A 15336-nucleotide genomic window follows, 5' to 3' on the forward strand; every position below is an offset into this window, starting at 1 on the left:
AGCACCACCAAACCAGCTTTACAACAAATGCTAAAGGAACTTCTCTAGGCAAGAAACACAAGAGAAGGAAAACACCTACAATAACAAACCCAAAGCATTTAGGAAAATGGGAATAGGAACATACATATCGACAATTACCTCAAACGTAAATGGATTAAATGCTTCCACCAAAAGACACAGACTTGCTGAATGGATACAAAAACAAGACCCGTATATATGCTGTCTACAAGACACCCACTTCAGACCTAGGGACACATACAGATTGAAAGTGAGGGGATGGAAAAAGATATTCCATGAAAATGGAAATCAAAGGAAAGCTGGAGTAGCAATTCTCATATCAGACAAAATAGACTTTAAAATAAAGACTATTACAAGAGACAAAGAAGGACACTACATAATGATCAAGGGATCGATCCAAGAAGAAGCTATAACAATTGTAAATATTTATGCACCCAACATAGGAGCACCTCAATACATAAGGCAAATACTAACAGCCATAAAAGGGGAAATTGACAGTAACACAATCATAGTAGGGGACTTTAACACCCCACTTTCATCAATGGACAGATCATCCAAAATGAAAATAAAGAAGGAAACACAAGCTTTAAATGATACATTAAACAAGATGGAATTAATTGATACTTATAGGACATTCCACCCAAAAACAACAGAATACACATTTTTCTCCAGTGCTCATGGAACATTCTGCAGGATAGATCATATCTTCGGTCACAAATCAAGCCTTGGTAAATTTAAGAAAATTGAAATTGTATCAAGTATCTTTTTCGACCACAACGCTATGAGGCTAGATATCAATTACAGGAAAAGATCTGTAAAAAATACAAACACATGGAGGCTAAACAATACAGTACTTAATAACCAAGTGATCACTGAAGAAATCAAAGGGGAAATCAAAAAATACCTAGAAACAAATGACAATGGAGACACAACGGCCCAAAACCTATGGGATGCAGCAAAAGCAGTTCTAAGAGGGAAGTTTATAGCAATACAATCCTACCTTAAGAAACAGGAAACATGTCAAAATAAACAAGCTAACCTTGCATCTAAAGCAATCAGAGAAAGAAGAACAAAAAAACCCCAAAGTTAGCAGAAGGAAAGAAATCATAAAGATCAGATCAGAAATAAATGAAAAAGAAATGAAGGAAACGATAGCGAAGATCAATAAAACTAAAAGCTGGTTCTTTGAGAAGATAAACAAAATTTATAAACCATTAGCCAGACTCATCAAGAAAGAAACAGAGAACACTCAAATCAATAGAATTAGAAATGAAAAAGGAGAAGTAACAACTGACACTGCAGAAATACAAACGATCATGAGAGATTACTACTAGCAACTCTATGCCAATAAAATGGACAACTTGGAAGAAATGGACAGATTCTTAGAAATGCACAACCTGCCGAGACTGAACCAGGAAGAAATAGAAAATATGAACAGACCAATCACAAGCACTGAAATTGAAACTGTGATTAAAAATCTTCCAACAAACAAAAGTCCAGGACCAGATGGCTTCACAGGCGAATTCTATCAAACATTTAGAGAAGAGATAACACCTATCCTTCTCAAACTCTTCCAAAATATTGCAGAGAGAGGAACACTCCCCAACTCATTCTACGAGGCCAACATCACCCTGATACCAAACTCAGACAAAGATGTCACAAAAAAAGAAGACTACAGGCCAATATCACTGATGAACATAGATGCAAAAATCCTCAACAAAATACTAGCAAACAGAATCCAGCAGCACATTAAAAGGATCGTACACCATGATCAAGTGGGGTTTATTCCAGGAATGCAAGGATTCTTCAGTATACACAAATCAATCAACGTGATACACCATACTAACAAACTGAAGGAGAAAAACCATATGATCATCTCAATAGATGCAGAGAAAGCTTTTGACAAAATTCAACACCCATTTATGATAAAAACCCTCCAGAAAGTAGGCATAGAGGGAACTTTCCTCAACATAATAGAGGTCATATATGACAAAACCACAGCCAACATCGTCCTCAATGGTGAAAAACTGAAACCATTTCCAGTAAGATCAGGAACTAGACAAGTTTGCCCACTCTCACCACTATTATTCAACATAGTTTTGGAAGTGTTAGCCACAGCAATCAGAGAAGAAAAACAAATAAAAGGAATCCAAATCAGAAAAGAAGAAGCAAAGTTGTCACTGTTTGCAGATGGCATGATACTATACATAGAGAATCCTAAAGATGCCACCAGAAAACTACTAGAGCTAATCAATGAATCTGGTAAAGTAGCAGGGTACAAAATTAATGCACAGAAATCTCTGGCACTCCTATACACTAATGATGAAAAATCTGAAATGAAATTAAGAAAACAGTCCCATTTACCACTGCAACAAAAAGAATAAAATATCTAGGAATAAACCTAGCTAAGGAGACAAAAGACCTGTATGCAGAAAATTATAAGACACTGATGAAAGAAATTAAAGATGATACAAATAGACGGAGAGATATACCATGTTCTTGGATTGGAAGAATCAACATTGTGAAAATGACTCTACTACCCAAAGCAATCTACAGATTCAGTGCAATCCCTATCAAACTACCACTGGCATTTTTCACAGAACTAGAACAAAAAATTTCACAATTTCTATGGAAACACAAAAGACCCCGAATAGCCAAAGCAATCTTGAGAGAGAAAAATGGAGCTGGAGGAATCAGGCTCCCTGACTTCAGACTATACTACAAAGCTACAGTAATCAAGACAGTATGGTACTGGCACAAAAACAGAAATATAGATCAAGGGAACAGGATAGAAAGCCCAGAGATAAACCCACGCACATATGGTCACATTATCTTTGATAAAGGAGGCAAGAATACACAATACAGAAAAGACAGCCTCTTCAATAAGTGGTGCTGGGAAAACTAGACAGGTACATGTAAAAATATGAAATTAGAACAGTCCCTAACACCATACACAAAAATAAACTCAAAATGGATTAAAGACCTAAATGTAAGGCCAGACACTATCAAACTCTTAGAGGAAAACATAGGCCGAACACTCTATGACATAAATCACAGCAAGATCCTTTTTGACCCAGCTCCTAGAGAAATGGAAATAAAAACACAAATAAACAAATGGGACCTAATGAAACTTCAAAGCTTTTGCACAGCAAAGGCAACCATAAACAAGACCAAAAGACAACCCTCAGAGTGGGAGAAAATATTTGCAAATGAAGCAACTGACAAAGGATTAATCTCCAAGATTTACAAGCAGCTCATGCAGCTCAATAACAAAAAACAAACAACCCAATCCAAAAATGGGCAGAAGACCTAAATAGACATTTCTCCAAAGAAGATATACAGATTGCCAACAGACACATGAAAGAATGCTCAACATCATTAATCATTAGAGAAATGCAAATCAAAACTACAATGAGATATCATCTCACACCGATCAGAATGGCCATCATCAAAAAATCTAGAAACAATAAATGCTGGAGAGGGTGTGGAGAAAAGGGAACACTCTTGCACTGTTGGTGGGAATGTAAATTGATACAGCCACTATGGAGAACCGTATGGAGGTTCCTTAAAAAACTAAAAATAGAACTACCCTACGACCCAGCAATTCCACTACTGGGCATATACCCTGAGAAAACCATAATTCAAAAAGAGTCATGTACCACAATGTTCATTGCAGCTCTATTTACAATAGCCAGGACATGGAAGCAACCTAAGTGTCCATCATCAGATGAATGGATAAAGAAGATGTGGCACATATACACAATGGAATATTACTCAGTCATAAAAAGAAATGAAATTGAGTTATTTGTAGTGAGGTGGATGGACCTAGAGTCTGTCATACAGAGTGAAGTAAGTCAGAAAGAGGAAAACAAATACTGTATGCTGACATATATATATGGAATCTTAAAAAAAAAAAAAAGGTCATGAAGAACCTAGTGGCAAGATGGGAATAAAGACACAGACCTACTAGAGAATGGACTTGAGGATATGGGGAGGGGGAAGGGTAAGTTGTGACAAAGTGAAAGAGTGGCATGGACATATATACACTACCAAATGTAAAGTAGATAGCTAGTGAGAAGCAACCGCATAGCACAGGGAGATCAGCTCGGTGCTTTGTGACCACCTAGAGGGGTGGGATAGGGAGGGTGGGAGGGAGGGAGATGCAAGAGGGAAGAGATATGGGAACATATGTATATGTACAACTGATTCACTTTGTTATAAAGCAGAAATTAACACACCATTGTGAAGCAATTATACTCCAATAAAGATGTTAAAAAAAATAATAAAATAAAAATAAAATTCACACCGTGATCATTTCTAGAGGTAGGAATTTAGGGTACTTTTATTTTTTTCTTTTCTATTTTTCTAAATTCCCCATAATGAACATGTTATGTTTTTATTATTAGGAAATAAATCATTTTAAATCTGGAGGAAAAAAAAAAAAGCTTGCTTGGTCAAGCTGTTTATCTTGTTAAATAGGGACATTTACAAAAAAATACCAACTATGAGCATCATAATTTTATGATGCTAATGACATTTAATCCCAACACTAGTAGAATAAATAATCAGAATAAAGGATATTGGTTTAAAATGGATCATTTAGATTTACATAAAAAAAAAATTAAATGCTTGAACAAGAAAAAAGTTTTACAGAAATTTATTGCATCCAAATAGTTAACCATTTGCATTAATACACTATTTACCTCTCCATAAACATTAACACTGAAAATGTATTACAATACTGCTAAAAAGGCAAAGAATATGAAATTTATACACAATTTATACACAATTACACAATTGTGTACAAATTTATACACAATTACAATATGCTGTCTACCAAAATACATCCTACTCAAAAACGTGAAAGGTAAAAATAATGCCAAGACTTTATCATGATCTTGAAACAAATTTTTGAAAGTTGCTTAGTGCATATTCAAATATGCTCAAGTACGCTGTCTATACCAAAATAATTCAAGAAGGTATTTGTATCCCCATCATTAGATAACCCATGGGTACTAGATACCTCATTGGTATATTGGATATGAAAGAAGTTATTAATGGCATATTTTATAAAAGCACATTAAACTGAATATAAAGAAAAACATGCTCAAGGTAAAATTCAATTCTTCTCAAAAATACTCAACAGGGTTGTATTTTTTTTTTAACAGGGTTGTATTTTTTAATCACAAATGCAAGATGGAATTAAACATACCTTTCAATAAAATAATTGCCAGTTACAGAGAGATATGATCAAGTAACTTAAAAGATAAAAATGATATTTATATTTTGACAAGCTCTAACACAAAAAATTACCATAACTTAATGACACTCATTTGGTGTTTAAATATGAAATTAAGATTCATAAGTCATAAGTAAATTAGGATATAGCATGTTTTAAACATTATTAGCCTTTCAATAACATTTGAGGCCTTAAGATTTACAAGAAAGCAAATAGTAGCATAAATAAATAAAGAGGAATTGAAGCATTTTAAAAAAGAATAAAATTTTAAATGCTTTCATAATCTCACTGTGATTATATCATATACTATATAAAATCCCTGATGAATAAAAATGTATGCCTTCACCATTCCATTCTGGACCCGACCCCGATCCCACGAAATAATTGGATATATATTTTTAATTAAAAAAATAAGTAGGTAAAGCAGCATCTGAGTCTTTGTATCTGTGATTAAGCTCTATTCAAAAGTGCAAAATAAAATTGTCCATTCACCTTAATAAAAATGCCCTCCTGTTAATTAGGAGAATGCTGATCTTTGAAACAGAAAAATCTATCAGCACCAGCAAGATATAAAACAGAGCTAGAGTGACGGCTGGCCCCACAGCATTTACCAACTCAAAGTTAAATCCTTACAAAATTATGACACAAAAATTACATGTTTATTTTCATGTTTTCTTAATTATTAGAGTTTACTATTAGGAATAAATGGATGGTTAATACAGTACTCTAGTAAAACCTCAAGTCTATCATAGATTTTTTGGTGCTAGAATTAATCAGAGAACATTTCATCCAACCCTTTTGTTTTAAAGAACAGAAACTTTTGGCAAAGAGTAGTTAAGTCACTTGCCCACGATCACATAGAAAGGTCAGAACTAGAAGTCAGATATTCTTATCCCCATTATTCCAAAATTCCATCCACTACACCACACTGTCTTCTTGTTGAAGATTATGAGTGTGGGGGATCCTATAGTCCAGGAAGGGTTTAAAAAATATGTAAAAACATTATGGTTATACTCTTTAATACCTTTGTTTTCTTTATTCCTCATTGCTAGAATATGGGTGTACCTTTATTTTTTTCTTCTCCCAGCTATTCCTTAGTTAAGTCAATCTGTACAGGCTACACTGTTCCCATATAAACCTATTAAGTATTATTAAAATTAATACTATCATACTGTCTACTTCTATTTTACTTGACAAATTGTTAAAATCTAAATCAGTCTAGATAGTTTGCAAATTCATACTTATTTTGAAAGCAATTTCTTAATCTTAAACATTTTAGCAGTCTCTTTTTCACTTTGAACAGGTTTTAATGAATAGGACCACCACATTAGATGGCAATTTAAAACAATAATCAAATATTGAGGAGAGAGATGTCTGTTGTCACCAATTTATTGAGATATGATTTACTTTCACCAATAAAATAATCTGTCAAAATTAAAATATTCTCAAAAAACTATCACAGTTTACATGGAAACATAAAAATTGACAGTGCTGTATTTATAACACACCCTATGCTAGGTGTGTTAATATTTATATTTACTTTCTTTTAAGGTTTCTGAGTTTTAGCCCATTTTCTGGCCTTTCTTTCAAACTTGCAGGAAGACTGTGAGCGAGTCTTTCTAAGGCAGGCACTCCTGGTTTTTACAACCTGCTTGTGGTTCCGTTGCTGCTGTTTGTGCCCATGCCTAGGGTGTGTTATAATCTTTTTAAAGTCCTTACAGATGGAATCATACCTATTCTCAGGATCATTGTCATCGTCGTCATCATCCACTGTGACAGGCATTGATTTAGATAAGGCTTCATCTCCTTGAGGGAACAAAAGTGTACTTAAAATTAGCTTTAAATTATCTTTATAAGTAAAACCATGTAAAATAAAACTGAAAGCCAAAAACTTTAAAACAACTAGTGAGTTCTAAACTATACTCTGGGATCCAAAACATGAATAAAAAGAATTTATAAGGAAAGTACAATCGGGAATTTAAGAAGTACCAGCAGCAAAATAATAAATAGTTGGATGTTACATATTTCAAAGTTCCTCCCCAGAGCACAAGAATTTTAAAACTCATCCTTCCCAGTAACAAATCTTTTATCATTCACCACCCTATTAGCAAAAGTTTATGGCTGAAATAAGCTTTGTAGTGATCCATTTTAAGTTTAAAGTTAACAGATGTCTAATTTTTCCTGTATCATTGAAGAACTTTTTAAAATGCTATTAATACTTGGTAGTACCAAATAATTTTAAAATATACTTGAATTTGTATGGTATCCAGGAGTAGAATCATCCAGAGATATATTCAAGTACAGTAAAACTTACTTCCTTATAAAAAGCAACGTTTCTATCCTTTGATTAAAACTATAAAGAGATTAAGATTTGTGTGTTTCATTGTATGTAAATTTTGCCTCAAAAACAAACTTAAACATTGTACTCTAGTTAACACTATATACGCTGAAGTAACCAGGGAGAATTATGTTAATGTTTACCATTTATTTTCAAATGCATCAAAGATTTCAAGGGCATTACACTGAGTGAAAAAAGACAATTTCAAAAGATTACACACTTCGGGCTTCCCTGGTGGCGCAGTGGTTGAGAATTCGCCTGCCAATGCAGGGGACACGGGTTCGAGCCCTGGTCTGGGAAGATCCCCCATGCCGCGGAGCGGCTGGGCCCGTGAGCCACAACTACTGAGCCTGCGCGTCTGGAGCCTGTGCCCCGCAACAAGAGAGGCCGCGATGGTGAGAGGCCCGCGCACCACGATGAAGAGTGGTCCCCACTTGCCGCAACTAGAGAAAGCCCTCGCACAGAAACGAAGACCCAACACAGCCAAAAATAAATAAATAAATCTATTAAAAAAAAAAAAGAAGAAGAAGAAAAGTTCATACTGGAATCCTTTTAAAAAAAAGAAAGGTTACACACTTCATGATTCCATCTCAAAATAACAAAATTACAGAGATGGAAATCAGATTAATAATTGCCACCGGTTAAGAATAGGGATATGCTAGGGAGTGTGCATAAGGAGTAGCACAAAGGAACCTTGTGGTAATGAAACAGTTCAATATCTTGGTTGTCGTGGTGGTTATATTTACAAAGCTACACGTGATACAAATTTTGCACAATACTTACACACACACACAAATGAAGGAGTACATGTAAAACTGGTGAAATCTGAATAAATCTTCAGTTTCCTGGTTCTGAGATTGCACTATAATTATGAAAGATGTTACCATTGGAGGGAAATTAATGAGAGGCATACAAAACCTCCCTGTACATTTTTTTGCAACTTCCTGTGAATTTATAATTATTTCGAAATAAACAGTTAAAAGGGGGGAAAAAGTTAGGTACACTGATGGATAGAGAGGATATATAGATAAGTATGTGATAAAGCAAATACAGTACAATGTTAACTGTAGAAACTTTTCTGTATATTTAACATTTTTTTCATAATAAAATGCTGGGGGAAAATATTGGAGAAAAAAACCCATAAGGAACACAGACACCTACAGGTTCAGGATAGAAATATGCTAAATGTAGAAAGGCAATAATAAATTTCACAATATCTTAGCAAACTGACAATAAATACCTCATTCAAACAGACCAATCTTCAAATGAAATATTACTAGTGATATTACCATTGTTCCTCTTTACTACACCTTTGAAAATGTTACCCATCCTTCAAAGTCAAGTTCAAATGCTACCCGTTCTTTTAAGTCTTCCTCCAATATTTAGATTAAGTGGCTCACTTGCTATTTATCACACAGCCCCATTTTAGTTTTATATCTTTCTTCTGGTATTTTTTTTTTTAATAATGACTTATCTATGTCTATCTTGCTCATTGGACTGTAATCTCCTAGGACCATGTTCTTCATCTTGGTTGGTCATGCCATTCCCAAGCCCCAATTTCTAGGAAAATGTTGTACCCTGTAACAGGATACCCAACTATTGCTGAATAAATTGGAATCCTCTAAATTCACGGGAGCAGGGGAGGCTTTTTAGGAGCTCATAAAAACTGTCACCTAAATTAAGTTGGACATATTAGGAAAATAAATAAATTTAGCAACTATTATACTATGTTTTGAATACAAGTCCACAATCTCATACACAATTCGAAAATCCAAAAAGTTCTCAAAATTTAAAGTTTTGTAAGGTGGTGCCAAAGTTCATTTGGCAGCAAAATCTAATCTGAACTGTTTATTCCTCTTACATGTAAATGTTCATATGTTTTGCTGCGGAAATACTAATGTGTTTGATTATGGGGCCTCAGGACCTACTGGGGCTACTATATAATATATGATAACTACTCTATATTATCTTCCTAACAACAAAAGAGTTGAAAATCCTGAAATACATTAAGCCCCAAGAATATCAGGGACTGCGGACCTGTAGTTAAAACAGCCATACAAGCAGAACTCCATCTAGGCATCTGATATAGCAGAGCGTTAAACTGAGTATACCATGCATATCCCACTTGGTTTTCAAACCAACTCACTGGAGCTCCAAAAAAGGGATTTAAAGTTTTACTAAAAATCAAGATTCAAGTGAATTCCACTAAAATCCAACTGGGATAAATGGAAAATCACAACAAAAGGAAGGAAAGGAAAAATTTTAACATTTTGCTTGTGCTGGGAACACAGTTACATGAGAAATCTACTTTATAAATATTTTAAAATTAATTTTAAGTGTCCCTGGTTAACTGATGGGTTTTACTGACTTAAAAAAAAAAGACAATATGACCAACAAGTGTACATTTATTATACAACTGATTTTTTTTAAAGAACTGCCATGATGATAAATATTTTTAAATTTTTTTTTGGGGGGGGGGCCGTATTATATGACCAGTTGGCCCAAACCCTAATTGTCCTAGTGCTCTATCTCATCAGGGTAGGGTAATCCACCTACTTTCTGGATTTCTTTCTTCCTCTATTTTGTTAGTGTTAAAAATGGAAATATCTGTTCATGTCATTAGAAAAAAATTGATGAGCATCAGCAAAGGGTTTCAATAAATAAACTTAAATTTTTCTGAGGATTTCACGGGACACAAAGTTACTCTGCCCAATTTAAAAAGTCAGATGAATGACAAAGCAGTTAAAACTTTCACACACCATGTTATATCCATACCAAGCACTCATCTCCATTACTTGAATAAATACCTACTGAACTACTAGAACCAGTCTGATCTTCCTTCATAAATTACTTTTCATTACTCCAAAGAAAAGCATTAAACATTGATAAATTTACCCAACACACTTGATATAGTTGATACAGAATACTAACAATACTGCAAATACCTCCCAATGATGACCAAAAAATGGAGAAAGAGTTTCTAGTAAATCTCTATAAAGAATTTTTAAATGTTGCTTTCCTAAACAGTAAGTAACCTTGCGTTTGATTGACTTCAGAGAAAATTAAACAATGTAGTTATTCAAGAGGGAGAAAGTACAAATTTTCTATTTATTTTCCCATACCTGAAGATTGACAAAATCCAGTATGTGAAGACAGCACTAAATTTTCAGTCACAGGCTTTATTTTCTGCTCATCACTGCTCCCCTCACCTACAGAATTCTGATCATCATCTCCTATGTCAGAAGAAGATGAGGAAGAAATGTCAGCCTGCTTCCTTTTAGTGCTTGTTCTTAGGGAGTTTCTCATTTTCTCCTTCATATTGCCTGCCTTCTTTTTAGCTGAAGCTCTTTGTTTCTTCAGCTTTTTATTATCTTCGGAACTTTCCTCAACATCAGAAGATGATGAGCCATTTTGTACTTCCTTGGTATTTCTCTTTGAATTTAAATTTCTTCTTTCCCTTAATTCAATTCTTTTCGGTCTCTTATCAGAAGAATCACAACCATCTTCTTTCATGGAATATTTCTCAGTATCAGATGATGAACAATCTTGTCTCTTCCTTGAACTCTTTTCAGGTAAGTTGCACCTTTTCTTCTCTCGACTGGATGTTCCATTCTTACTCCTCTTATCTTCGGAAGAATCATAACTATCTCTTTTCCCTGGTAACTTCTCAGCATTATCGGATAATTCATCCTTCTTTTTAGGAGTTTTATCTTTTATTTGTTTACTCTTCTTTTCCCCATCAGTTGTGTCATTCTTATTTTGCTTTATGCCTTTAGGAAAATGACAAATTTCTTCTCCCTCGGGTAATTTCTCAGTGCTATCAGATGATGATTCATACTGTTGTTCCATCTTAATTACTCTTTTCTTCAAGTCTGTAGTTTTCTTTTCTTTTTCTTCAGTTCCCTTTTTGCTCTGCTTGTTATCATCTTCAGAGGATTCATCACTCTGTTCTTTCTTTGGGAACTTCTCAGCAACATCAGATAAGCCACCTTGTACTTTCTTACACATTTTGGTTTTCAGATACATAGCCTTTTCTTTAGTTTCAGCAACCTTTTTGTCTTCTGGAGAATTAAAACTCTCCTCTTTCCCAGAAGAAAGCTTATCAGCACCATCTGAGGAAACACTTGGCTGCTGCTTCTTAGAGAGTCGATCTCTCAATTCCATGACAGTCTTGTCTTTATCAACTATGCCTTCTGCTGAAGAGAAATTCTCTCTCTCTTCTTTCCTTTCAGCATCATCAGATGATCCTTCCTGGGCAGTCCTCAAACTTTTCTGACCTTGATTATCCATTCTTTTTTTGCTGTGTTTTTCATCTTCAGAAGAATCATAATCTTCTTTATTTGGAACTCTTTTTGTTGTTGTTCTGGCAGCCCCGATTTTACTCATACTCTTTATCTCTTTTTCTAATTCTGAGTCATAATTAGAAGATTCAGACTGGTTTTGTCGTTTCTTTTTAGAAATGATAGACCTTTTAGCTGATTTGCCTTTTTTAATATCAAAATCTGAGCCAGAAGTAGAACTTTTTCGTTTCCTTTTTCCTTTATCATCTTTCCCTGTTTGAGTCTTTACATCATACAAAGTCTTCTCATGATTTGTATGAGGTTCATTAATATCAGTATCTGAAGAAGAACTGTGACTCATCCTGGATACTTCTTTGAGGATTGCTAGCATTTCATCAGAATCTGAATTTTGATCCACAGTCTCTGACTGCTTAGATTTAGGCAATTTATTAGGTTTAGGATTATCTATAGCACTGTCAGAAGAATTCCGCTTATCCTTTTTTCTCATTGAAACTGATAGTTTTTGTTTCTCCTTAATGGTGTCATTATTTTCTTCATCTGAATTAAATGTTGTAGGGTTGGTTTCTGTCTGTCGCCTCAAGGGTGTAGTCTTTACACGTGGGGATCTTCGAAGATCAGATTCTTCTGAAAGTAATGGAACTTCACTTTCAACCAAATGCTCATTATCATTCTTTTCCTGTTCAAGTCCACAGTTCTCCAGCTTGGGGTTCAGACAAGAACTTCTATAGCTATCTTTATCTTGTGGAACTTCCTGACAATCAGCACCTTTAATTGGGGAATTAGAAAGGGAAACAGGGGTGAGTTTAACATATAATTCTTTTGTTACTTTAGCTGTTGCTTTTGATTTAATACCTCCTCTGTTGTCTTTTGAAGTAATATTTAATTTTACAGAACTCTCCAGTTCTTGCTCAGTTCCACTGTTGCCATCTCCCTGATAATCTGCTGAACTCTGAACTTCCATAGCAGTCTCAAGATTCTCAAAAATGTCTTCTGGAACTGAGGAAGGAACAGACACAATATCCATGTCTAAGTCTTCAGAAGTGTTAGCAGGTTCATACTGAGGTTCTTCTTTTTTATCAGATTTTTTATGTTCACCACTGGGATTTTTATTTGCTCTTTGTTCCTCTACTGCAACACTCTGATCCACATGCTCACTATCTACCTGCTTTCTTGACAGTTTAGCTTCTGATTTTGAAATATCCTTCCTTTCCAAAGCACAGGGTTTTTCTCCTTTTCGTACTTTTGTTTCAGACTTAGCATCTATGACTTTATGCTCTTTGGTATTTTTCTCTTTGTTTACAGCATCCAAAGCTCGAATCTCTGAATTCAAATCTTCTTCTAACGCAAGATGAGCTTTCTTGATATCAGCCAACACAGATTTAAAAGCCTTAAGCTGACGTAACTTTGTAGCAGAATTGATTTCTGAATTATCTGTTGCCTGCTTCAAAAACTTAACGTAACTGGAGTTCATGTTGGCAGTAGTCTCAATCAGCTTCTTTGCCTTCTTAATCATCTCCTTGGGCACAATTAGTGCTGAATAAGAGTAGGTTACAGAACCAGAACATGAATCATCTAATTTCTTTTCTTCTCCATTACAATTTGAACTGTTTTTCTTTGGAGAAAATCTGGGTGTATGGTCATATACTTTACTACTCTTTTCATTGTCAACTTTTATCTTCTTCTTATTTTGTTGCAACAACTGTTCTAAGTTTTCAAATACGCTGTTACATGCTGTGACCAAATCCAACAAAGGCTCCGGGTGACAAATGTAGCAATACCATTGGTTGTTTTCATCCATTATTGTAGACAGCTCCTTTCGACCAAGGTTGCGTAGAATGCATTTCTTGCAGAAGGCATTATGGCAAAAGTCACAACAAATCAAGTTTCCACCTTCTGCACACCATCTGAAATTATTTAAAGATTAAAATATTATTCTGAAATGAAACACATTTTAAACCTTTACAGTATTAAAGCAATTTAAAATTTCCTGGCAGCAATTTTAATAGCAAAGTAATTTTGGTCATTTACTTATTCTTTATTAGAAAATTAAAAGACATAAACCAAGGACTACGTGGAAAAGAACAACCTTCCACGAAAGATATCAATGATGATACTATAAAAAATAGATCTAGTAAAAGACTATGTAAGAATTTCCCCTCAAAAAGCAGACAACACTGAATTTTAGTTCATCTTGATTTATTACCTACCTACACTGTTCATCCATTCCATCTGAGTCACGGCTAATATCATCACTCATGTAATATTTAAAGCAATTCTATTAAAAAAGAAAAGGGAAAGGGGAAATTTATTCAAAACTGTTAACATTCACAAAGGAGAAAAACTTTATTTTTTAAGTCATTAAAAAAGTACAGGGAATGTGTATGTGTGTGTGTGTGTGTGTGTGTGTGTTTTAGAGAATCAAAGCGATAACACTGTATTACCCTTACTAGTACTTTCCAGACACAGGAATAGCTCAAGAAATTAATTCCTTGACATAGATTTCCATATCATCAAGTACCACTGTTCCTTACATAAAAGTTGATAAAAGATTTTGGTAAAGCAAATTTCTGATCTCATATGACTAGCTACCAAAGATCTACATAAAAATGTATTAGATGTTGCTATTAGTTAATAATAATTTACTAGTCATCATATATAAACAGCTACTATGTATAGAGCTGAGCAACAGTATCCTACATTAACCTACATTATCTTTAAATCTCAAATACCTACTGTGCAAGGTAGGAGGTATTACAGCCCAATTTGAGAGAAAAGGCTTTGGTTCATTAATATGTAAATAAATCTCCTAAAGTTATACAACTGGAAGAGGCAAAACTGGTATTCAAATCCAAGTCTGAATGACTTTAAATTCCTTTTCACTGGGACTGGAGAAAAGGGAAGGTTCCATGCCCACTGATGAAAACTACTGATTACTGAAATGGGCTAGGCTCAACAGACTGGCCCTTGAAAAAAAAAAAAAACAATCACGTATATAAGAAAAGAGAAAAACAATGCACATTACAAATCCAACAATATAAAATTCAGCTGTCACAATTTAAAACTAGAAGCTACAACATGTACCCTAAACAGGCTCCTGGCTGAAATGAATTCAAGGAAAGGAGGACACAAATTACTAAAAGACAGAGTAAATTTAGTACATTTAAGTAGGTCTACATCTATCAAAAATTCATACAAGATCTAGAACTGGGACTCTAATTAAGGAAAGTCTGGTCTGCCCCTGCAATTCAAGGAGGCATTTTATTGGGAAGCAAACTAACAAAGGATTAATTTTAGCAGTAATATGAGTTGGGGAAATGATAACCTTGATATTATAGATATTTAAAATTAATTCCAAGGTATTACTTGTAAAAAAGTTTACACAGACTGTTAAAACTATCTTCAATACATATGAAACATTTTTAATTCTATTACCTCCAAAT

General features: G+C 34.3%; 1 protein-coding gene across 8 annotated transcripts in view; it reads right to left on the bottom strand.

Annotated features, from left to right (window-relative positions):
- ATRX (ATRX chromatin remodeler) overlaps nt 1-15336 on the bottom strand; it is a 254434-nt gene that overhangs the window by 157443 nt on the left and 81655 nt on the right. For all 8 annotated transcript variants that reach the window (XM_068534190.1, XM_068534186.1, XM_068534185.1 and 5 more), the window contains 3 exons: nt 14104-14171; nt 10718-13800; nt 6991-7063 (listed from right to left, as the gene is read on the bottom strand). In XM_068534190.1, coding sequence (XP_068390291.1) covers nt 6991-7063; nt 10718-13800; nt 14104-14171 — 3224 coding nt within the window. The remainder of the gene's footprint in view (nt 1-6990; nt 7064-10717; nt 13801-14103; nt 14172-15336) is intronic.

The sequence above is a fragment of the Eschrichtius robustus genome, chromosome X, assembly GCF_028021215.1.
Source record: "Eschrichtius robustus isolate mEscRob2 chromosome X, mEscRob2.pri, whole genome shotgun sequence".
Lineage (NCBI taxonomy): Eukaryota > Metazoa > Chordata > Mammalia > Artiodactyla > Eschrichtiidae > Eschrichtius > Eschrichtius robustus.